The 24,700-nt window shown below is 45.0% G+C and overlaps 1 protein-coding gene across 1 annotated transcript in view; it reads right to left on the bottom strand.

Annotated features, from left to right (window-relative positions):
* The window catches only part of LOC115146911 (pappalysin-1-like), a 128,149-nt gene that overhangs the window by 56,888 nt on the left and 46,561 nt on the right, over positions 1-24,700 (bottom strand). The window contains 3 exon segments of the mRNA XM_065004782.1: positions 4,432-4,628; positions 12,781-12,872; positions 12,984-13,112. Of these exon segments, the coding sequence (XP_064860854.1) occupies positions 4,432-4,628; positions 12,781-12,872; positions 12,984-13,112 (418 nt within the window).

Genomic DNA, 24,700 nt, shown 5'->3' with positions numbered 1-24,700 from the left:
CTCTTTCCTGCAATTTCTCTTTGACAAGCAACGTTCGTGGTCCATCATTAAGGTGTAGGCCTCAGCAATTTCTGCCTATCATGAAGGCTTTGGTGGTGTGCCTGTTTTTAGCCACCCACTCGTGAATTGTTTTCTGTTGGAGGTGTGGCGGCTCTGTAGTGGGATTTGGCTTTGGTGCTTAAGGCTCTGTGGGCTGCCTTTCGAGCCATTTGCCCAGATCCTTTTGAAGATCCTGTCCTTGAAGACACCATTGTTGCTTGCCCTGAGAGCTGCCAAGCGTGTCAGTGATTTTTGAGCTCTGTCGACACGAACCGACTGCCTTGCCATTAATGGCGATCTGAACAGGGTGGTGTTGAGTCCTACTCCAGTGTTCACACCTAAGACTTTCAGCTCCTATAGATGGCAGATATTTGAGCTGTGGGATTCTCCACTCCCGCATATGCTGGGGAATGAGAGGTGTGGCTCCATTACCTGTACCCTTTCTGAGCTTTGGTGCGGTTAGTGGAATGCTATTTGTGTGCTATGGCGCTGCTGCGCCTGGTCAGACACTTTCCAAGCAGCAGTTGTTTTTCACTGGCTTTGTGACGGCATTAAGATAGCCTATGAGACCGTGTCGCGTCCCTTACCTTCTGGCATCAAGACCCACTCGTGGAGTCGTGGTCTCCTCTGCCCTTTTAGCGGGTGTGGGGGTTGAGGATATTTGTGCGGCAGCGCCGTGGTCGACGATATAGAACAATAGCGCCGTGGTTCACGATATAGAACAATAGTTACTGGGTATGTACTCCAGTTCTATGAGGGAAGTGGAGCCCTATAGGGCTTCAGTCCCTTCCCGGCTCCCAGGGTCTCGCTTAAAGACTTTTTAAGAGGCTGAGTAAGGGGATGTGCTCCAATATATAGGGACAACAGTGCTCCCATTGGCTGGAGCTTGTGAAGATTTGTTTTATCTGGCTATTGGCTGCTTAAGCAGCATGGTAAACTGCTTCACTCATAGAACTGGAGTTAGATAGTAACTACAGTATCGTTGCCCATGATGCACTTGGCCTGCTAGCATGTGAGCGGCCCTTTACCTTGTTTATCACTGATGACCCAGATCAGAAGGGTCCATGGTTCCATGCACTCTTCTCCAAACGTGTTCCCATGACCACACAGCTCCATGCCGTGACATGTCAAGTTCAGCCTGACAGAGTAGATAGTACATACTCTACCATTGTAGATTTCTGCTGAACCTGTTATGTCTACACTTTGTAGTAAAAATGAATGTAATGAAAGAAAACAATAAAATCTATGTATAAGCAAGGCAGCAATAGAAGCTGTAATAGAAGCTGTTACACCTGTGTTACACCTGTGTTACACCTGTGTTACACCTGTGTTGCACCTAATCTTTCCTACCTATATGTGTAACTGTATAGTTAAGGGCAAACAACATTGCTATAGTACAGTAGCAACCCACTGCAGGGAGCAGAACTACACAATACGCCTAATCAGACTTGAAGTGGAGGGAAATGTTAACGAGCAAACTCGATTCGGTGGAAGTTGCTTCTGGTACCAATAAACCTTAGCTGCTCTGGTTACGGTAGACAGGAATTCATCTCCTTTGCCCTTGTTTGGGGGGGGGGGGAGAGGAGAAGGCAGGGGATATTGTGTGTGGGGCGTGTGTTCCTTACAAAGAGGAAGCTGGGTACTGTAATTTCGGGAGACGGCTTTATTGTCATCTTGACTGTGGGAGATATTATCTCTGAGAGCACAGGCCGGGATCAAAGAGAATGTGTGCGTGCCAAGTCTGAGAAGTTTGAGGGAAGTCGGACAGGTTGGAGAGGCCTGTGCTGAAAAGTAGGCATTACTGTTAAAATCAATAGTAAAGGCATGAGCTGAACCCAGCTGAACCCAGCATTTTTCATCCAAGGGTTTTGAAACACTGAAACCGCAGGCACAAGGTCCTTAACTCAGGATGAACTGGGGAAGGGTACCAAAAAATGGGAGGTGACCAAGAACCCGATGGTCAGACTGACAGAGCTCTAGAGTTCTTCTGAATGCTAAGCGCCACGTCTGGTGGAAACCTGGCACCATCCCTACGGTGAAGCATGGTGGTGGCAGCATCATGACGTTTTTCAGCGGCAGGGACTGGGAGACTAGTCAGGATCGAGGGAAAGATGAATGGAGCAAAGTACAGAGAGATCTTTGATGAAAACCTGCTCCAAAGCGCACAGGACCTCAAACTGGGGCGAAGGTTAAGCAAAAATTACAGACCTCTACATGCTTTGTAAGTAGGAAAACCTGCAAAATCGGCAGTGTATCAAGTACTTGTTCTCACTGTAAACCTGATCAAACATCTCTGGAGAGACCTGAAAATAGCTGTGCAGTGACACTCGCCATCCAACCTGACAGAGCTTGAGAGGATCTACAGAGAAAAATGGGAGACACTCCCCAAATACAGGTGCGCCAAGCTTGTAGCATCATACCCAATAAGATTCAAGGCTGTAATCGCTGCCATGGGTTCTTCAACAAAGTACTGAGCAAAGGGTTGCTTTGTCATTATGGGGTATTTTATGTAGATTGATAAGGAAAACAATGAATTTAATCAATTTTAGAATAAGGCTGTAACGTAACAAAATTTGGAAAAAGTCAAGCTGTCTGAATACTTTCCGAATGCACTGTACATACTTATAATATAACTGTTCCCCGGGCGCCAAAGACGTGGATGTTTATTAAGGCAGCCCCCCTCACCTCTCACTCAGAGGGGTTGGGTTAAATGCAGATGACACATTTCAGTTGAATACATTCAGTTGGACAACTGACTAGATACCCCCCCTTTCCCTTTCCCTTTCCCTAATACTAATAATACAAAAACGTCAGGTACATGTCAGCCCATATGTCCTGTATGATGTCCAATCATATAACACATTAATACTCCCTGCGTCCAAACAAATGAAACGTTAATAATCCCTTCCTCCAATCAAATAACAGTATACTAATCATTCAATAAAATAACGCCGTGGTAATGCCCTGTAGAACAGAGAGACGTTGAGTAGGGAAGAACCTGATGCAGTTGTTCTCTGTGCCGTGTGTTTTTGGCACTCAGTGATTCCCTGTGTCCCGCGACAGCAACAGATCAATTGTCCCAGAGTCTCTGAGTGGACTCAATGACATCTTCCCTCTGTCCTCCGTAAGCATTACATTAATGTAAGCTATAAACTTCGCCGTAGACAACAGAGAGCATTCTCTTCACAACAGCCCGGGCCAAAAATGAATCATGTAACCTTTTCTAGAGCTTTCCAGTGAGAGAGTGTGTGTGTGTGTGTGTGTGTGTGTGTGTGTGTGTGTGTGTGTGTGTGTGTGTGTGTGTGTGTGTGTGTGTGTGTGTGTGTGTGTGTGTGTCTGTCTGTGTGTGTGTGTGTGTGTGTGTGTGTGTGTGTGTGTGTGTGTGTGTGTGTGTGCGTGCGTGTGTGTGTGCGTGCGTGCGTGCAGGTGTAGCCTATACAGTAGGCAGCCTTGCAGTTTGGCAGTGATAACATCTCTCAAGCTGACCCAGGGCACTGTGTCTTCTTCACAGTAGAAATAATGTATGTATGGATCACGTGTGCGCTGCTCGGTGGCTGGGAAAATACTTGATGCAACTACATTGGTGGCAACACACTTGGTCACGTCTATAACACGCATCGAGCTGTGAACTCGTCAAGATAGTGTGAAAATGTACATCCCAAAAGGAGATCAATTTAGAACACTGTGTAGGCTAAATGACAGTCTCTGTCCAATAAATTGTTCTCTGAGTGGAATCAATGACACATTCCCCTGTCCTCTCTAAACATTACAATAATGAAAGCTATACACTTTGCCTTAGACAACAGAGCTCGCTCTTCACAACACCCCAAACCAAAAAGGAATCAGATAACCTTTTCAAGAGCATTTTGAGCTCAGTTTCCAACACAAAAAAAGAGAAGCGCTGGAGATTAGAAAGTGCAATAAACGTCCCGAACGAAATTCTGACATCATGGTTGCCTTTCAAGGTGCAGTGTAAACATCCATTGCCTTTGTGACCTTACAAGCCCCTGAACACAGGCTCAGCTCACAGTAAGAGATAGACATGTATAAGTAGGTAAAGAATTGTACCAAAAAGATTCAACAAGGTCATGTGAGGTGGCGTACACTTTCAATGGACTATTATCATCTTTCTTAACCACTTATTGAACACCATGTCAGTGTTAAAACAGCAGGAACACTATAGTCCTGTTCATTAGGCAGCTAAATGAGGGGGGAAAAACAGAGTGAAACAATAAGATTTCATATTTCCAATAAGAAACACTCATTTTAGTTTTCTGTTGCATTAATAAAGTGTTTAAAAAAATGTTTTAAAACGATGCGTGTTCCCTGATGAACGCAATCTATCGTGTTGAGTTGTGTAGTGTAGATTAGGGAGGTAGATTAGGGATGTACTTTAGTGACGGCAGGGTAGCCGGCGGCCACCTCGGCTGGGCAGTAGAGACTCTCCTGGTGGGACACCAGTACGGTTGTGGCCCATTGGTCCAGGAACCCACTGGGGGTGTACAGGCCACAGTCCCTCACGCTGGTCTCCCGCTCGAAGTCCTCACACACTCCGTCCCCGTCGTAGAAGTAACACATACTGGGCTCCTCTGGAGGGAGGGGGAGAAGAGAGAAGTGTGAAGAGATTCATCACGCTTAACATGTGACTCTTAAACTGTTTGGATTGTGTTTGAGGAAAATTTACTTGTGTTTATGTGAATGAACTTGAAAACTGTTTGGAAACGGTTTGTGTTGATGTGAATTCATTTGTTAGACTGGGCCCAGATTACGCAATATATCTATCGTACTGTAGTTTATCCATTGCTTTTTAGTTATCAACTGCATTTGCAATGGTTTATTTTGCCTTGGTTCATTGTCTTGTCTTGTCTTGTTTTGGATGTTTAGGCCACACCCACTAATGTCCCACACCTGATGTTAATGATTATTGCTACTTTTAATGGAGTCAGTAAACAGTTTGGTACAGAACACTCAATATGTGTTTAGAGGAAGCTAGGCATGCTATCTGTTTAGGAGAAAATTATATTTGATTAGTTTAAATGGACCTTTTAGAGTTGTTTGTATTTTATACTCTTTTAATCCCATTTCTTTTCAAATAAATATATACAGAACATTCCGTCTACCTTGCCTTTTTTTAACCTCTGTTGTGCAAGGATATGCAAGCTGTTTCACAAGGAAGGAGAGGGGGAAAAGAGTTGAGTGAGGAATAGGTGAGAGAGGAGAGAGGGTTGAGGACATAAGAAGAGGAGATATAGAGTATCACAGTATGAGTCATAATACCCATAAAACCTAGCGGCCAAACAGGCAAATGGTTCCAATCATTTTTCCACCATTCAAGACCTACCTTCAAACTCAGTGCCCCTTTGCTTGACATCTTGGGAAAATCAAAAGAAATCAGCCAAGACCTCAGAAAAAAATTGTAGACATCCACAAGTCTGGTTCATCCTTGGGAGTAATTTCCAAACGCCTGAAGGTACCATGTTCATCTGTAAAAACAATAGTACGCAAGTATAAACACCATGGGACCACGCAGCCGCCATACCGCTCAGGAAGGAGACGCATTCTGTCTCCTAGAGATGAACGAACTTTGGTTTCGAAAAGTGCAAATCAATCCCAGAAGCAAAGGATCTTGTGAAGATGCTGGAGGGAACAGGTACAAAAGTATCTATATCCACAATCAAACAAGTCCTATATCGACATAACCTGAAAGGCAGCTCAGCAAGGAAGAAGCCACTGCTCCAAAACTGCCATAAAAAAGCCAGACTAAGGTTTGCAACTGCACATGGGGGACAAAGATCATACTTTTTGGGGAAATGTCCTCTGGTCTGAGGAAACAAAAATAGAACTGTTCGGCCATATAATGACCATCACTATGTTTGGATGAAAAGGGGGAGGCTTGCAAACCGGAGAACACCATCCCTACCGTGAAGCACAGGGTGGTAGCATCATGTTGTGGGGGTGCTTTTCTGCAGGAGGGTCTGGTGCACTTCACAAAATAGATGGCATCATGAGGACGGAAAATTAGGTGGATATATTGAAGCAACATCTCAAGACATCCGTCGGGAAATGAAAGCTTGGTCGCAAATGGGTCTTCCAAATGGACAATGACCCAAAGCATACTTCCAAAGTTGTGGCAAAATGGCTTAAGGACAACAAAGTCAAGGTATTGGAGTGGCCATCACAAAGCCCTGACCTCAATCCTATAGAACATTTGAGGGCAGAACTGAAAAAGCGCGTCTAAGCAAGGAGGCCTACAAACCTGGCTCAGTTCCACCAGCTCTGTCAGAAAGAATGGTCCAAAATTCACCCAACTTATTGTGGGAAGCTTATGGAAGGCTACCCGAAACATTTGACCCAAGTTAAACAATTGAAAGGCAATACTACAAAATACTAAATGAGTGTATGTAAACTTCTGAGCCACTGGGAATATGATGAAAGAAATAAAAGCTGAAATAAATTATTCTCTCTACTGTTATTCTGACATTTCACATTCTTACAATAAAGTGGTGATCTTAACTGACCTAAGAAGGGAATTTTTACAAGGATTAAATGTCAGGAATTGTGAAAAACCGAGTTCAAATATATTTGGCTAAGGTGTATGTAAACTTCAATTCAACTGTACATGGTTTTTAAAATGTCAAGCCAGAATAAGCCTACACGGGACAAATGAATGGTGGAACCATTTCCCTGTTTGACCGCTAGGTTTTATGGGTATTATGACACCTCCACTGTGGGGCTCTATAGAGCAGTAGGTGGAAATGAGATGAAAGAAGGGAGGGCGAGAGAAGGAGGAGAGAGCAGCTGGGGTAGCAGCTGAAGAGCCACACTTTACAAGATTGAAATACAGTATACATACATGTATCACACTTTCATTGGCTGAACGTGTGTGTTAGAGAATGTGCTTTAAGGACTGGTAAGTGGTGGAGTCCATTATCGAAGAGGTATTTTACCTCAAGCACACAAAGCATCTTGGGGAAGACAGAGACAGATCTCTCAGATACATGACCAACAGTGAGTGGCAGACACTCCCCACAAGATACAACTCCATGACTCCACACCTTAACATATTTGCCGAGTTAAATAAAGGTTAAATAAAAAAATAACAATAAATATAACTCTCTATAGCAGTATAATGTATCAACAGGATGAGTACACTATGTTGCTACCATGCTGTGTCGCTAACATGCTGTGTTGCTCCCATGCTGTGTTGTCAACACGTGACAACACAGCATGGTAGCAACACAACCTTAAAACAACATGGTAGCAACACAACATGGCAGCAGCACAACATGGTAGCAGCACAAAACATGGAACAAACATTATTGGGCACAGAGGGCAAGACGGTAGAGACAACAATACATCACGCACACCAGCCACAACAGTCAGTAAGTGTCCATGATTCAAAGACTCAATTATGGACACTCTTGCTGACAGTTGTGGCTGCTTCGCGTGATGAATTTGTGTGCACTGGTCAACCGTAAGTGCTGTTACTGTGAAGTGGAAACATCTAGGAACAACAACAGCTCAGCCGTGAAGTGGTAGGCCACACAAGCTCACAGAACGGGACCGCCAAGTACTGAAGCGCGTAAAGATCATCTGGAAGCAACGTCAACACAAGAACTGTTTGTCCGGAGTTTCATGAAATGGGTTTCCACGGCCGAGCAGCAGCACACAAGCCTAAGATCACCATGTGCAACGCCAAGTGTCGGCTGGAGTGGTGTAAAGCTCACTGCCACAGGACTAGAGCAGTGGAAACGTGTTCTCTGGAGTGATGAATCACGCTTCCCCATCTGGCAGTCAGACGGACAAATCTGGGTTTGGCGGATGCCAGGAGAACGCTACCTGCTCGAATGTATAGTGCCAACTGTAACGTTTGGTGGAGGAGGAATAATGATCTGGGGCTGTTTTTCATGGTTCGGACTAGGCCCCTTAGTCACAGTGAAGGGAAATCTTAACGCTACAGCATACAATGACATTCTAGACATTTCTGTGCTTCCAACCTTGTGGTGACAGTTTGGGGAAGGCCCTACTTGTTTCAGCATGACAATGCCCCTGTGCACAAAGCCCTGACCTCAATCCCATCGAACACCTTTGGGAAGAATTGGAACACCGACTGCGAGCCAGGCCCAATCGCCCAACATCAGTGCTCGACCTCACTAATGGTCTTGTGGCTAAATGGAAGCAAGTCCCAGCAGCAATGTTCCAACATCTAGTGGAAAGCCTTCCCAGAAGAGTAGAGGCTGTTATTGCAGAAAAGGGGGACCAACTCCGTATTAATGGCCATGATTTTGGAATGAGATGTTCGAGGAGCAGGTGTCCACATACTTTTGGTAATGTAATGTATCTCTCTCCCCTCCTCCCCTTCCCCTCTGACAGAGTCATGTAGTGTATCTCTCTCTCCCTTCCTCCCCTTCCCCTCTGACAGAGTCATGTAGTGTATCTCTCTCCCCTCCCCTCCTCCCATTCCCCTCTGACAGAGTCATGTAGTGTATCTCTCTCCCCTCCTCCCCTTCCCCTCTGATAGAGTCATGTAGTGTATCTCTCTCCCCTCCCCTCCTCCCCTTCCCCTCTGACAGAGTCATGTAGTGTATCTCTCTCCCTCCCCTCCTCCGCTTCCCCTCTGACAGAGTCATGTAGTGTATCTCTCTCCCCTCCCCTCCTCCGCTTCCCCTCTGACAGAGTCATGTAGTGTATCTCTCTCCCTCCCCTCCTCCCATTCCCCTCTGACAGAGTCATGTAGTGTATCTCTCTCCCTCCCCTCCTCCCATTCCCCTCTGACAGAGTAATGTAGTGCATCTCTCTCCCTTCCTCCCCTTCCCCTCTGACAGAGTCATGTAGTGTATCTCTCTCCCCTCCCCTCCTCCCATTCCCCTCTGACAGAGTCATGTAGTGTATCTCTCTCCCCTCCTCCCCTTCCCCTCTGACAGATTCATGTAGTGTATCTCTCTCCCTCCCCTCCTCCCATTCCCCTCTGACAGAGTCATGTAGTGTATCTCTCTCCCTCCTCCCCTTCCCCTCTGACAGAGTCATGTAGTGCATCTCTCTCCCCTCCTCCCCTTCCCCTCTGACAGAGTCATGTAGTGTATCTCTCTCCCTCCCCTCCTCCCATTCCCCTCTGACAGAGTCATGTAGTGCATCTCTCTCCCCTCCTCCCCTTCCACTCTGACAGAGTCATGTAGTGTATCTCTCTCCCCTCCCCTCCTCACCTTCCCCTCTGACAGAGTCATGTAGTGTATCTCTCTCCCCTCCCCTCCTCCCCTTCCACTCTGACAGAGTCATGTAGTGCATCTCTCTCCCCTCCTCCCCTTCCCCTCTGACAGAGTCATGTAGTGTATCTCTCTCCCCTCCCCTCCTCCCCTTTCCCTCTGACAGAGTCATGTAGTGCATCTCTCTCCCCTCCTCCCCTTCCCCTCTGACAGAGTCATGTAGTGTATCTCTCTCCCCTCCCCTCCTCCCCTTCCCCTCTGACAGAGTCATGTAGTGCATCTCTCTCCCCTCCTCCCCTTCCCCTCTGACAGAGTCATGTAGTGTATCTCTCTCCCCTCCCCTCCTCCCCTTCCCCTCTGACAGAGTCATGTACTGTAGTGTACTGTATCTCTCTGAACTCTCAGCAGTTCTAGCCTTCCCTCACTTTTCTCTCATCGTTGTTTTCATTGCGAATAACAGAAATGAGATGAATGCATAAATAAAGTAACACTTGAGGGATACACTCTCCTGCAGGGGAGGGCTGGAACAGAGTGCGGCCTCCAGGAGCGTAACAATATCTGATGAACTTGACAGATTAGGATTGCTTCTACTTTATTTATTTATTTATTTAGAGAGAGAGAGAGAGACGGGAGAGAGACCAGGCAGGAGGATACACCAGTATGGCTTTTCCAGACATCCCACCCGGAGTTGGGGTTGGACCTAGGTCTTGGAACTGGGTTCGAGGAGGCTGGGTTGTGTCAGGGGTTCCAGTTAGGGGGAAGGCGGCATTTTGTGCCAAGTTGGCTGGTCTTCCTCAAAATTCCAGCACCCCAGCTCAGCTCTGCTTAGAGCTGTATACTCTGTTTTTGATGATGTTGAAACGAGGGGCTGCAGAGGGGGCATACAGAATCCACTCCCACCACTCCAAATGGATGGAGAGCAAGAAGGAGAGGGTGAGATGGAATGAGAGGTAGAGAGGGAGAGGGAGAGAGAAAAAGTGAGAGAATGAGAGAAAAACTGAGTGAAAAAAACAGAGAAAAACAGAGAAAGAGAAAGACAGTTAGAGAGAAAGACAGAGAGAGAGAAAGAGAAGATGTGATTGAGATCAGGAGGGAAACGACAATAAATTATGAACCAAAAGTAGCAATGTGCATACCCCGCCCACCTGAGTATCTCTCCTCTCCTTTTCAGCCATCTATTTCCTATGGTTGAGGAGTGCAATCCACTTAAAGTCACTTAAATCTTGCTGGATTAATTGCCTTCGTTTTACTTTGGTGACTCATTCCCACTATTGCTTGTACCATTAGTCTTTCCCCGTTAACGTAACGACCGTGGAAACTTTTGTAATGACCTGTCAAACACACTCCGGTAATGGCTCAAACACACTCCAGTAATTGCTCAATGGAATACATTGGTTTTCTGTTGCATCTATAAGAATGCTATGTTGAGGATTTAACGCACCGTCTCGACACTTACATCGTAGGAAAGAGAGAAAAATATTACTTTATTTTGATGGGTGTTCATTTTCGGTGGAATTGAAAAAGTAATACTTTAATAGAGTTGAAATGTTTACAAATTAGATGCGCTGACAAGAAAGCAACTTCCGAAAATGAACACTCGGATTATAGTGATATTATGACTGATCTCGCAAACAATGTAAAGTATGTATAGAGAGGCGTAATCTTTAGTTGGCATCCTTCTCTTGACACACTTGTTGAATTATGCAAGAGAACGTGAACTCAACAGTAATGAATCATTCATGAGGTAGTAGTCTAGGCAGAGCAGGTGAGCAAAAGTTTTTGGTGGTTACAGCCCCTGTTCTACCATGATTCTATCCAACAAGGGAACCCAATCAACTTCCCTGCTCAGCCTATATACATTTCCTTTATTCCCATAAGGCATCAGGAGTGTACAGTATCTTCTCCCTAGCCTGAGGACACGTCAGGCTGAAACATTCTCTGTGTCAGTCCCTCGTCCAACACAGACAGACACACACACACACACACACACACACACACACACACACACACACACACACACACACACACACACACACACACACACAGACAGACAGACAGACAGACAGACAGACAGACAGACAGACAGACAGACAGACAGACAGACAGACAGACAGACAGACAGACAGACAGACAGACAGACAGACAGACAGACAGACAGACAGACAGACAGACAGACAGACGGTCCTGTCATTATAGTGTCTGATTTCCACAGAAAGACTAGGAATATGTCAGGCAGTTACACACCCAGAACGCTGCGGTCAATGGAAAACAACTCTGCCGGGCCTGCCAGTGATCTGACAGAGGATTTGAGACACAAACACACACACGCACGCACGCACGCATGCATGCACACACACACACACACACACACGCACACGCACACACGCAAATGTGCCTGCACACACATACAGTGCAAACACACACATCACTCGACAAGGCCAGATCAGCTATGACACAATGGTACTTTTTATTGTGTATAATAATAGAAAAAGAGTGAGTGAGTGATAGACTCACTCGGCGGAGGAGAGGAAATCATCCATCTATTAACCAAACAGCGACTGAGAGGACGCCAGAGAATCCAGTCCACTATATGAATTTGTTTATTTATTCTCTCTTCAAACGGCAACCGTTTCCAGACTCTCAGCGAGACGTCAACGTGATCATGATACACAATGGCATCTGCTCTTATGAGAAACAAATCAAGCCCTTGGACAGAAGTCCCAGACACAGATGTGAAACTAGTGAACGCCTCTCCACTGTCACTCACAGAGCCAGAGTGTGTCTTGCATGTTACTCACATCTCCCCACAACTCATAAGCCTCTTAACCACACACACTGGAGAGTTCTCCTACTGATAAGAGACACATCTGCCACAACAGCTAGCCAATTAAAAGAGCCATGCTGAGTTCAAGGGACCGATGAAATCATCAAATTGAAATGGACAGTTAAATAGGGCTGCAACGAAGGGTTCTGGAAGTGGATTCTCAATACTCAAAACCCACGACGATATCAAATATTAGCGATTTAACTGTGCAACGTACACCGAGATTGCAAAACAAATTGCATGTTGATGTTTTTACTGTCAGTTTCTGTTTCAAAGAGCACCAAAATCCACACTAACCATGAGCCTCGTAGACTGTATCGTCCAATTACAGAGCTTATACGAGTCACGTGACTTGTTAACGAACTCACGATGTGCCATCACGTGTCCCCCTGTAGATCATGTGACTTGTATCTGTTCTGTGATTGGACGATACAGCAACTATCGAGTGCCATCATGTGTTCGCTAATGCCGCGGAAGAAGGGCACGGCCCAATGCAGCTCTATGTGGCTGTGTGGTTCCGCCCTCACAAAGATCTCAATGGGGTAGAAATGGTATCTGTCTGTGTCTCACCAATAAATCACCTTTTGGAGCATGCATGCTGTATCAGTTGTGGACATTCATTTTTTCCTTCTTAATGGAACCATTTACTGCGTTGAAATACAATGGTAAAGCTGTCTCTGTTTCGACATATTGATGGTTCTGAGGAGGACGTACCGACACAGTTGAAGAAGGGCTCCTTCTCACACTGGCTGGAGCAGCCGTCTCCATTCATGGAGTTCATATCATCACACTCCTCTCCCTGGGCCCTGAGAGACAGACAGACAGGAGACTGTTACTGGTAGAACACGCACGCACGCACGCCAACACACACACACGTAAACGCATAGACACACACATACAGCACACACACAAGTTACCTCTGGACGCGTCCGTCTCCGCAGTATGGTGCCCCAAGCTGATGGGTGAGGGGTGGAGACGGTTCACTTTCACTGCGGGCGGAGATGGTTTGGACCTGGTAGGTGTACACACTGCCTGGTACCACGTCCCTACACACACACACACAGGGGAGTAATCTTTAGCTGGTACCACATCTGTACAAAGACAAACGGAGAACAGACCTTTAGCCCGCTGACCTAGAGTAGAGGTAGTGGCCAAGACAGCTTTTTTTCCATCTACGTAACATTGCAAAAATCAGAAACTTTCTGTCCAAAAATGATGCAGAAAAATGCTTTTGTCACTTCTAGGTTAAACTACTGCAATGCTCTATTCTCCGGCTCTACTTTCCCGCTACACGGATAAAGCACTAAATAAACTTCAGTTAGTGCTAAATACGGCTGCTAGAATCCTGACTAGAACCCAAAAATTTGATCATATTACTCCAGTGCTAGCCTCCCGACACTGGCTTCCTGTCAAAGCAAGGGCTGATTTCAAGGTTTTACTGCTAACCTACAAAGCATTACATGGGCTTGCTCCTACCTATCTCTCTGATTTGGTCCTGCCGTACATACCTACACGTACGCTACGGTCACAAGACGCAGGCCTCCTAATTGTCCCTAGAATTTCTAAGCAAACAGCTGGAGGCAGGGCTTTCTCCTATAGAGCTCCATTTTTATGGAACGGTCTGCCTACCCATGTCAGAGACGCAAACTCGGTCTCAACCTTTAAGTCTTTACTGAAGACTCATCTCTTCAGTGGGTCATATGATTGAGTGTAGTCTGGCCAAGGAGTGGGAAGGTGAACGGAAAGGCTCTGGAGCAACGAACCGCCCTTGCTGTCTCTGCCTGGCCGGTTCCCCTCTTTCCACTGGGATTCTCTGCCTCTAACCCTATTGCAGGGGCTGAGTCACTGGCTTACTGGGGCTCTCTCATACCGTCCCTGGGAGGGGTGCGTCACCTGAGTGGGTTGAGTCACTGATGTGATCATCCTGTCTGGGTTGGCGCCCCCCCCCCTTGGGTTGTGCCGTGGCGGAGATCTTTGTGGGCTATACTCAGCCTTGTCTCAGGATGGTAAGTTGGTGGTTGAAGATATCCCTCTAGTGGTGTGGAGGCTGTGCTTTGGCAAAGTGGGTGGGGTTATATCCTTCCTGTTTGGCCCTGTCCGGAGTGTCCTCGGATGGGGCAACAGTGTCTCCTGACCCCTCCTGTCTCAGCCTCCAGTATTTATGCTGCAGTAGTTTATGTGTCGAGGGGCTAGGGTCAGTTTGTTATATCTGGAGTACTTCTCCTGTCCTATTCGGTGTCCTGTGTGAATTTAAGTGTGCTCTCTCTAATTCTCTCTTTCTTTCTCTCTCTCGGAGGACCTGAGCCCTAGGACCATGCCTCAGGACTACCTGACATGATGACTCCTTGCTGTCCCCAGTCCACCTGACCATGCTGCTGCTCCAGTTTCAACTGTTCTGCCTTATTATTATTGGACCATGCTGGTCATTTATGAACATTTGAACATCTTGGCCATGTTCTGTTATAATCTCCACCCGGCACAGCCAGAAGAGGACTGGCCACCCCACATAGCCTGGTTCCTCTCTAGGTTTCTTCCTAGGTTTTGGCCTTTCTAGGGACTTTTTCTTCTACACCTGCATTGCTTGCTGTTTGGGGTTTTAGGCTGGGTTTCTGTACAGCACTTTGAGATATCAGCTGATGTACGAAGGGCTATATAAATACATTTGATTTGATTTGATTTTGATTTGATTTGAAGACTCTTTGGGCAAAGAAATATCAAGAATATTTGAGGACGAATTGTAACTTAAGATCTGTGCTCGTAACTCCATTTTCTATACACGTCCCATTTACAAAATGTTCAGCCCTAGATAAGAACACATTCCAGTAACCTACAAGGAGAGGTCCATAAAAGCCCTGTAGGATCACAAGTCAGAGCAATGAGGTGGGCATGACTGTTACGGTAGGTTTCAATTGCAGTCCGTTCAGGCAAATGGCTCAGTATTCACACACTCTCTCTCCCCACCTGAGAGACTGACAGAGTTGTTCAAACAAAAGTTTAAGATGTGCTAGTTGCTGTGACCGTAGCATGTGTGTGTGTGTGTGTCTGTTTATGAGTGGGTGTGTGTTTGTGTGTGTGTAGAGGTGAGGTGAGGGGACAGCCACGGGGCCGGCAGCGTGCTCAGCAGTACACCTCTCCTTCCGTCCTACTCCGAGGACACTGAGACACAAACAAAACATCTGGCGATGGGCTCCAGTACTGCTTTCAAACGGTGTAACACAATACGGCTGACGCAGGCCAAAAACAAGATGGGAGTTAGAAAAACAAACAGCCCCATAGCTCCACATCAGTGTGCTCTCTGCGTGCCGGCCAACAGGATAGCTCAACAATGTACAATCCAATGAATGAGCCAAGGGAATCAGTAGATATACTGTATCTATATGTTGGCCATGGTTTTGTTTTCTGCTTGATTTAATTGTCAGTTATAATCGCGAGAGTTGCTGGTTCATGTTTGGATTTTCCAGGATGTAGAAGAACAGGGATGATATAATGACAGTGAATAGAACCAATAGGCATCACCATCACACACAGACGATCAAATCCTATTATTCCCACCTCTGAGCTCATATACACACAGAGAGCCTCACACAAACACATTTGGCATACACAAGGAGACATACTCACAAAAACACACGTGCATCCAATTAGGGTTGCAAAGCTACCGGTAGTTTACCAAGTTTACTGGAACCTTCCGAAAGTTGGGTAATTAACAGAAAATCTATGGCAATCTATTGTAACTTTGGTCATTAATACTTGAATAACTTTAAAAGTATATATTCATATACAGTATAGTTATTATATGTGTGTCCATATTGTCCATGAGTTTCTAGTAGATAGACCAAGTGGTTCAAGAGAAAATAGCCTAATTAATTATTTAAAAAAAAACATGAATCAACAAGGGCATTATTTTCAATGACCTCTGCAACTCCTCCAACTATTGACTTTTTTCAGCACTGCCACCAGTTTGACGCCAAAACATTACAAATACAGTACATACTTACAGTACATAGTGATGTGTGTAAAAAATATAAAGGATATTTCATACAGCAACCCTCATATTAAACACCAATGGTACTCACTAAATTGATGGTTTATATTTAGTTTTTTTTTTTTACAGCTTTGTCATTATATTTAACATTTTTTAAATTAGATCAATTTAATCACTGTATTTCATATATTTTACACATGATAAGGCCACAGAGATAATTGTAGACACCTGTAAAAATCTGAAGTACCTAAAAGGGCCACTAGATTTCTTGTGATAGATGACATAAATCCTTGAAAGATACCAACATTCGTGTAGTTTACTGTAATATACCCTCCCTTTCTATACCGTGCCTATTTGCAATCACTAACTCACTCACAACCTACCCTATACCCCTGCCAAATACTTAAAATAGCAGGCAAGAGAGAACATGGGGTTCCATTTGGCTGTCCTGCCCCAGATACAATGAAAACACACACACGCAAACACACACACACACATAAAGGAAGGTACAACCCAGGCAGTTTCCATGTTCTCCAGTACAGAACAGTCAGGAGGATATTGAGGATCTGGGGGGGGGTTTGATTGTATTATTAACAACAATCAAATGGGATGTTTGACCTGAACCACTGCTCTGTTTTACAGTGTTCCCCAGTTTTGGCACGCTCCGAGGCGACTTTCTCAAATATCCCTTAGTCTTAATTGAATTAGTCAAGCCTCTGGAAAAGAAAAGCTGTAGGAGACATGAGCCTGGAGGAAACACGAGTGAGCGGAGGGAGTGACGCCCAGAGTGATGCCGCCAACATGGACCTCGACTCGCTCTCTCCCCCTCCTCCTCGTCCGATTCTGTCACGAGAAGAACACCAAGGGCGGTAGGCCGAGCCAGGCCCCGTACGGGACAAGGGGGAGACACACACACACACACACTGAGATTTCTCGCCAGGCCTGACGGAGGGACGTGACCCGTGCGAGTGGAGGCAAGCGGCTGGAACGGCGTGAAGGATGGCTGGGAGGCAGAGAGAGAGAACGACAGAGCAAGAGAGAGGGAGAGAGAGAACGTCAGAGCAAGAGATAGGGAGAGAGAGAATGACAGAGCAAGAGAGAGGGAGAGAGAATGACAGAGCAAGAGAGAGGCAGAGAAAGAATGACATAGCAAGAGGGAGAGAGAGAATGACAGAGCAAGAGAGAGGCAGAGAGAGAATGACAGAGCAAGAGAGAGGGAGAGAGAATGACAGAGCAAGAGAGAGGGAGAGAGAATGACAGAGCAAGAGAGAGGGAGAGAGAATGACAGAGCAAGAGAGAGGCAGAGAGAATGACAGAGCAAGAGAGAGGCAGAGAGAGAATGACAGAGCAAGAGAGAGGCAGAGAGAGAATGACAGAGCAAGAGAGAGGCAGAGAGAGAATGACAGAGCAAGAGAGGGAGAGAGAGAATGGCAGAGCAAGAGAAAGGCAGAGAGAGAAAGACAGAGCAAGAGAGAGGGAGAGAGAGAATGACAGAGCAAGAGAGAGAGAGAGAGAAAGGCAGACAACTTATTCTTGCTGCAAGGAGAGCTACGTCACAAACTTCTGATGATATTTAACTATGCGGCTTATACCAGAGCAAAAGTTCACATGAGGCTTCCTTCACGTCGTCTGCCAAGATCAACAACCACTCTCGGCCTCCCATCTCCAAACACTCCCCAGTCTTGGAGGGGAAAGAAAGAGAAGGAGGAGGGCGAGAAAAAACATTGGGATGCAGTAGAGAATAGAAAAAAAGAAGGGAAAAGGAAAAGAAAACAGATTTTTCAAATAGTGTCAAGAGAGGCTGTACAGATACGGGGGCCACCGGGGGCCACCAGGGACAATAACTGGCATGTGAAATATGCTCCGGCGTGGGTCTACATAAGAAAAGCACCTTTGTCAAGACACAGAGGGGAGAGAGGTTCAATGGGAAACTCCGATGTCACTAAGGCTATCTGTCACTGATATCTTGACGGGGAGCGACTTAGGCATGTGTGTGTGTGCATATATGTACAGCACTAGTCAGGTTTTCTTAATTTTCCCAGATTTCTACAATGTAGAATAATAGTGAAGACATCACAACTTTGAAATAACACATATGGAATCATGTAGTTGCCAAAAAAGTGTTAAACAAATCAAAATATAATTTATATTTGAGATTCTTCAAAGTAGCCACCCTTTGCCTTTTTATTTACCTTTATTTGCCTTGATGACACCTTTGCACACTCTTGGCATTCTCTCAACCAACTTCATCTGGAATGCTTTTCCAACCGTCTTGAAGTAGTTCCCACATATGCCGAGCTGCTTTTCCTTCAATCTGCGTATCACTGCAGAACGCTGTGGTAGCCATGCTGGTTAAGTGTGCCTTGAATTCTAAATAAATTACAGACAGTGTCACCAGCAAAGCATCATCACACCTCCTCCTCCATGCTTCACGGTGGGAACCACACATGCGGAGATCATCCGTTCACCTACTCTGCATCTCACAAAGACACGGCGGTTGTAACCAAAAATCGCAAATTTGGACTCATCAGACAAAAGGACAGATTTACAACAGTCTAATGTCCATTGCTCGTGTTTCTTGGCCCAAACATGTCTCTTCTTCTTATTGGTGTCCTTTAGTAGTGGTTTCTTTGCAGCAATTCGACCCTGAAGGCCTGATTCACATCATCTCCTCTGAACAGTTGATTTTGACATGTGTCTGTTACTTGAACTCTGTGAAGCATTTATTTGGGCTGCAATTTCTGAGTTTGGTAACTATAATGAACTTATCCTCTCCAGCAGAGGTAACTCTGGCTCTTCCTTTCCTGTGGCGGTCCTCATGAGAACCAGTTTCATCTTTGCGCTTGATGGTTTTTGTGACTGCACTTCAAGAAACTTTCAAAGTTCTTAAACTGTTCCGTATTGACTGACTTCCATGTCGTAAAGTAATGATGTACTGTCGTTTCTCCTTGCTAATTTTAGCTGTTCTTGCCATAATATGGACTTGGTTTTTTACCAAATAGGGATATCTTCTGTATACCACCCCAACCTTGTCACAACACAACTGATTGGCTAAATTCCACACATTAACTTTTAACAAGGCACACCTGTTCATTGAAATACATTCCAGGTGACTAAATCAAATGAAATTGTATTTGTCACATACACATGGTTAGCAGCTGTTAATGTGAGACTAAATGAGAGGCCAGATAAGAGGCCAGATAAATCTAAGATGTTGAAGAAATGCTTCAACGAATCCTTTGAAGAACAATAAATAAAGCAGCATACCTTTTGTTAAGGTGACAGCTGCCATACATTTGAGGTTTCCTGCCTATTAAATATTATTGCACTAGTTCTTATGAATGGAACAGAGTCTCCCCCCTCACCCGCCTGGATGCACGTTTTTTGGTTTTTGTCCTAGCACTACACAGCTGATGATGAGTTGGTTATTTGAATCAGCTGTGAAGTGCTAGGTCAAAAACCAGGACCGAGTTTGGGGAAACCCTGAGCCCAACTCAATGTCATGCAATTTACTCTACAATATAAAATGACTATAGCACAGCCTCAGAGTCACATGGATTTGGTGGCAGTGCTACTTCTATCTCTTCTCTTAAATTAGAAGGTCCAAAATATTTTCTGCGATATTATATTATAAGAATTAAGACATAACTCCATTACCTTAATTCAGCACAATAACAAGCTGCACAGTAGGCACACAGTCAACCAACAGTTTGTCTCACATTGATGACACCATCACTCCCATGGTTCAGATGACATGTCATTTAGCGAGGAGCTCCACTGGCCTAGCCTAGCGTTAATGACTCACTGTTGAGTGGGGCCAAATCAGACAGTGAAGAGTAAACCTAACATACGGACAGTGCCAAAGTAGGAATATCAGCAAAGACAGTATAAGTAATGGTAATAATAACAATGGAAACCATTGATGTCAAACAAAAAGTGATAAGTAATTTTATTTTTAACTCCCCTATACATGTTCTTAGAGGCAGACCTAGGTCAGATACGTTTGAGGTTGCTGCTCAAGTATTTGAAAGTATTTGACATAAGCTATATAATTCCAGTGTTCCAGATTTTTTATTAAATATTACCTTCAATTAATTACAATATGAATTAAATAGATGTTAAAAATCAGTTTTTCTCTGTGCCCCTGCTTGGCCTGTTAGGAAACAACAGAGTGGTTTGGGCATATACTGGTAAAAAATAAAAATAATAATTTGACAGCTCAGCCAATGAGACGTGCAAACACTTGGATATTCAAAATAGATCCCATGTGGGGGCACTGAGGCAGACTGACAGAGCTAGGCTGCACCAAGTCAAATTGGATGGATGGATTGGATTCAGGATTTGGAAATGAATGATGGAACTAGGTCACTTTACTATAACAGCCATAAATGCAGGCTGATTATTTGTCCTTTGCTTTGTCACTATATTCCTGATATTTCTGTTGTTACAGTAGCTATCTAACAAGCTAGTCGTGAACATAGATAGCTAGTTACTACTGCTACATATATCAGTTAACAACAGCTAGCTAGGTTTCCTCTTGACATAAAACTTTTTGTTACAAACCACAAGTTTTAAAATAAAAGGCAATGGTGAGATGGTTGTTGTGTGGAGGATCTGCTTTGACTTGGTTTTTTATTGGCTAGCCAGCTAGCTAATGTTTGCTAATGTTAGCATGCTAGCTAACATTAGCATTCTAACTAACTTTAGCATACTAGCGTTAGCTAACTGCTTCTAAACAGCCAGCAGGTCAACTCTTACAAACCACATCATTTGAAATACCAGTTTATTAGGAACAACACCCCGTTCACAAAAATGGATGGCTACATAAGGCAGACAGGCATCAAGGCATTCAGTTACTGTTCGATTGAACATTAGAATGGGCTAAACGAGTGACCTAAGGAACTTTGAGAGGTCAGACGTGCAAATCGGTCGTCCGACCTGGGTATAGGGGCGAAAGACTAATCGATCACGTTATGATCATCGTGCCAGGCGTGCCGGATCCAGTATCTCAGGCGTGGCCGCCATCCTGTGCTTTTCACGTACGACAGTGTCTAGGGTTTACTGAGAATGCTGCAACAACAAAAAAACATCCAGTCAGTGGCAGTCCTGTGGGTGAAAACAGCTTGTTGATGACAGAGGTCGAAGGAGAATGGCAAGAATCATGCAAGCTAACTGGCTGGCCACAAACAGATAAATAACATTCCGGGTGTGCAGAACGACAGAAGAAACTGCTCCAGTGGGCACACGATCACCAACACTGGACAATTGAGGAGTGGGAAAACATCACCTGGTCCGACGAATCCCGGTTCATGTTGAGTCATGCTTATGACAGAGTCAGGAGTCCATGCACCCATCCTGCCTGGTACAGGCTGGTGGTGGGGATGTACTGGTGTGGGGAAAGTTTTCATGACACACGTTAGGTCCCTTGATACAGATTGCGCAACAAAAGTTTCAGACACCTTATAGAATCCATTCCCGGAATAATTCAGGCTGTTCTGGAAGGACAGAGGGGGCTGACTCTGTACTAGATGGGTGTACCTGTTAAACTGTCCGGTAAGGGTCTCCCGAGTGGCGCAGCGCTCTAAGGCACTGTGTAGCAGTACTAGAGGTATCACTACAGATCCGGGTTCGATCCTGTGTTGCAGCCACCTTAGCTGGCCACATTCAGACACATGAGGTAGCGCACAATTGGCCCAGCATCGTCTGGGTTAGGGGAGGGTTTGGCAGACCGGGATGCCCTTGTCCCATTTCGCTCTAGCGATTCCTTTGGTGGGCTGGGCACATGTACGCTGGCACGGTCGCCAGTTGGACGGTGTTTCCTCTGACACATTGTTGTGGCTGGCTTCCGGGTTAAGCGAGCAGTGCGGCTTGGCAGAATTGTGTTTCGGAGGATGCATCGCTCTCGATCTTCGCCTCTCCTGATCCCGTACGGGAGTTGCAGCGATGGGACAAGGCTGTAACCACCAATTGGATATTACGAAATTGGGGAGAAAAAGGGATTAAAAATGTTTTAAAATAAACAACAACTGGCCAGTAAGTGTAGAAGTGACTGGCGAGATAGTTGTTACATAGATTTTGTCCTTTTTTTAAATGCCAGCTGTGGTTTGCTTGCCTTGCGAGCTAGCTTGCTTGTGTGCTATAAACTCGTGTCTCCCCTAGTCTCGAGAAGGATCCTTATCCCACTATGTGATTGGTCCAGCAGCCTTTTCCTTTTTGCCAAATTCTCCGGTGGGATAAGGATCCTTCTCGGCCAAAGATAACGATGTCATTATCCAAGCAAATTTCAAGCGTTTTTTGTTTGAGATGGTTTTATTTAAAGTGTTTTTCCCCCCTCCAAATTATGCTTTCAGCTTTGGTTTCAAATATGAGTACAATTCACGTCAACAACATTATTTGGGTACAAATTATAACAGAAGATGAACTTTTAAAGGTGAGATTTTCACTGGACAGTTACGTCGTCTGGTTCGAGACCGCAGATATCTGTGGAACTCCACTGTGGGAACTCTACAGAGAACCTCTTTATCATAACAACCTGTGGAATCCTATGAGGAATCTGCACCCCCAGTATGGACCTTTGAACTTCAATTTAGTGCTTCACAGTAAAATTGGTCAGCGCCCATTTTTGGCAGAGGGAGCAGAATTATAATAAACCCAGAATCACCTCCACAGCCTCCCACAGAGAAACACAACCCCCTCCTGAACATTCCACCTTAACAATCCCCCAAAATCCACTTTTTTGGATCTTGCCCAATTTTATCCCAGGGAAATCAGGTCGTAATTTTGAAAAAGGGTTCTAAGGAGAGAGAGAGAGGCAGAGCAAGAGGTGAGACGACCAGACATCCAGGGACCCGCTGTTGCCTCCTCCACTACCTCTGTCTGCCACTCACCAATATGGTTCATATTAGAGAGTTTATGCAAGGCTCAGTGCTAATGCTGCTCCTTATGGAGAGAGAGCAGGCAAGGGATGTCAGAGGGAGCGCAGGGCACAGTGGGACTTTGTTGGAGTGGAGGGGGCAATGGAGATGGAGTGTGTGTTATGGGGAGAGGAGTAGGAAGAGAGGTGAAGAGGAAGGGGGAGAGAGGGGGAGAGAAGAGGGTGTTGTATGTTTTCTTTGCAGTACACATTAGTATTGCAAAACACGAGGCTTCAAAACCATTCATAGTATTATACTCTTAAAAAAAAAACATTTTTGCACGTATCTGTGAACCCGAACTCACAAACAAAACAAAAAACCTCCCCCAAAACAATCTGCACACGGAGGTGATCTAAAACAAGTAATGTTGGAGCACAAAGCTATTTCTCACAAATACCTAAAGAAGTGTATTATACATCCCTAAACTGTTTTGCTGGCAAAAAGAAAAGAAAAACCTCCTAGTTAGGCAGTCAGAGCTGGGAAAACAACAGAGCTCTCTGAATAGATCTGAAAGGGCATGTCTTCTCAGGGCTAGAGCAACAGTGGACTTGACAGGAGAGGAGCAGGGCCATGGGGCCACAGGGGTAAGACCATAGGAGAACATAGGGGGATATAGGAGGGAAGGAGAAGGGCAGAATGGGGGCAGGGTTCCCAGTGAAAAGGGGCCGTAGGGGGCAGCTGTCCTCTTCCTTCCGGGCTGGCGGGTCCCGTCACGTCAGAGCTGAGGTGGGCTTTGAAGCCCTGACAGGCCATAGGAACCAGGTCAGGGAGAGGATTAGCCCATGGGCCAGGGGGGTCTCAGAAGACTAGGGTCATCCCCCTAACCCTCCTCCCTTTTCTCAGACAACCCCTAAGGGACCTTTTGAAATTTACAGAACGGGGTACATGGAGGAATTGGGGGGGAGGTCATGCTTTTTTTTCAGTCCGTGAAAGCTTTTGTATTTGTTAATTTATAATCGATTAATTTCAATATTTCTCAGTGTTTTACAATGAGGGCTTATTATATCCTGATGTGTGCCTGATGTCGCCCGACATCAATTTGTACCATTGTGCGGTTTGCTGCAGGTTTGAACTCAGTCCGGATCAAACATGAGAAAATAACAAGAGCTGCGCAATATTAGACCTATTAGTTGTTTGACGACGAGCATTTGATGAAATGCACACAACATGATCATTTGATGTCCCTGAAACATTTTGGGAGTAGCAGAGAATTAAAGGGGAATAACGGCATATTCCCGAAAAATGGTCTATTTACATTGTCAAATCGGTAGACTACTGAAAATCATTTAGAAAATGATGCAGGGGATTTCATTTGCAAGCCAGTCACAAATTACTTTTCTCAAGCGAGCAAGAGATCGTGATAATGTAGGCAAATTTTATCAAATGGAAAAGCATTCTTATACGCTTCACCAAATACCCTTGCATCAAATACCCTACTCTTTGAAAGTAAAAATGATTATATATAGCATATATATATATATAATGATGCCAACTTTTTTTAAATCCAGTCCCTAACTACCCCTGACCAGTCCAACCTTCCACATCAAATCACATTTTATTTGTTACATGCTTTGTAAACAACAGGTGTAAACTAACAGTGAAATTATTACTTTACGGGTCCTTCCCAACAATACAGAGATAAAATAAAATAAACAAATAATAGAAAAGTAATAACACGTTATAATAAAATAATAAATACACAACAAGTAGCGATAACTTGGATATATACAGTTGA

Source organism: Oncorhynchus nerka, linkage group LG19 (assembly GCF_034236695.1).
Source record: "Oncorhynchus nerka isolate Pitt River linkage group LG19, Oner_Uvic_2.0, whole genome shotgun sequence".
Taxonomy (NCBI): Eukaryota; Metazoa; Chordata; class Actinopteri; order Salmoniformes; family Salmonidae; genus Oncorhynchus; species Oncorhynchus nerka.
The sequence above is the reverse complement of the archived record's forward strand: the minus strand, read 5'-3'. Positions and strand labels throughout refer to the sequence as shown.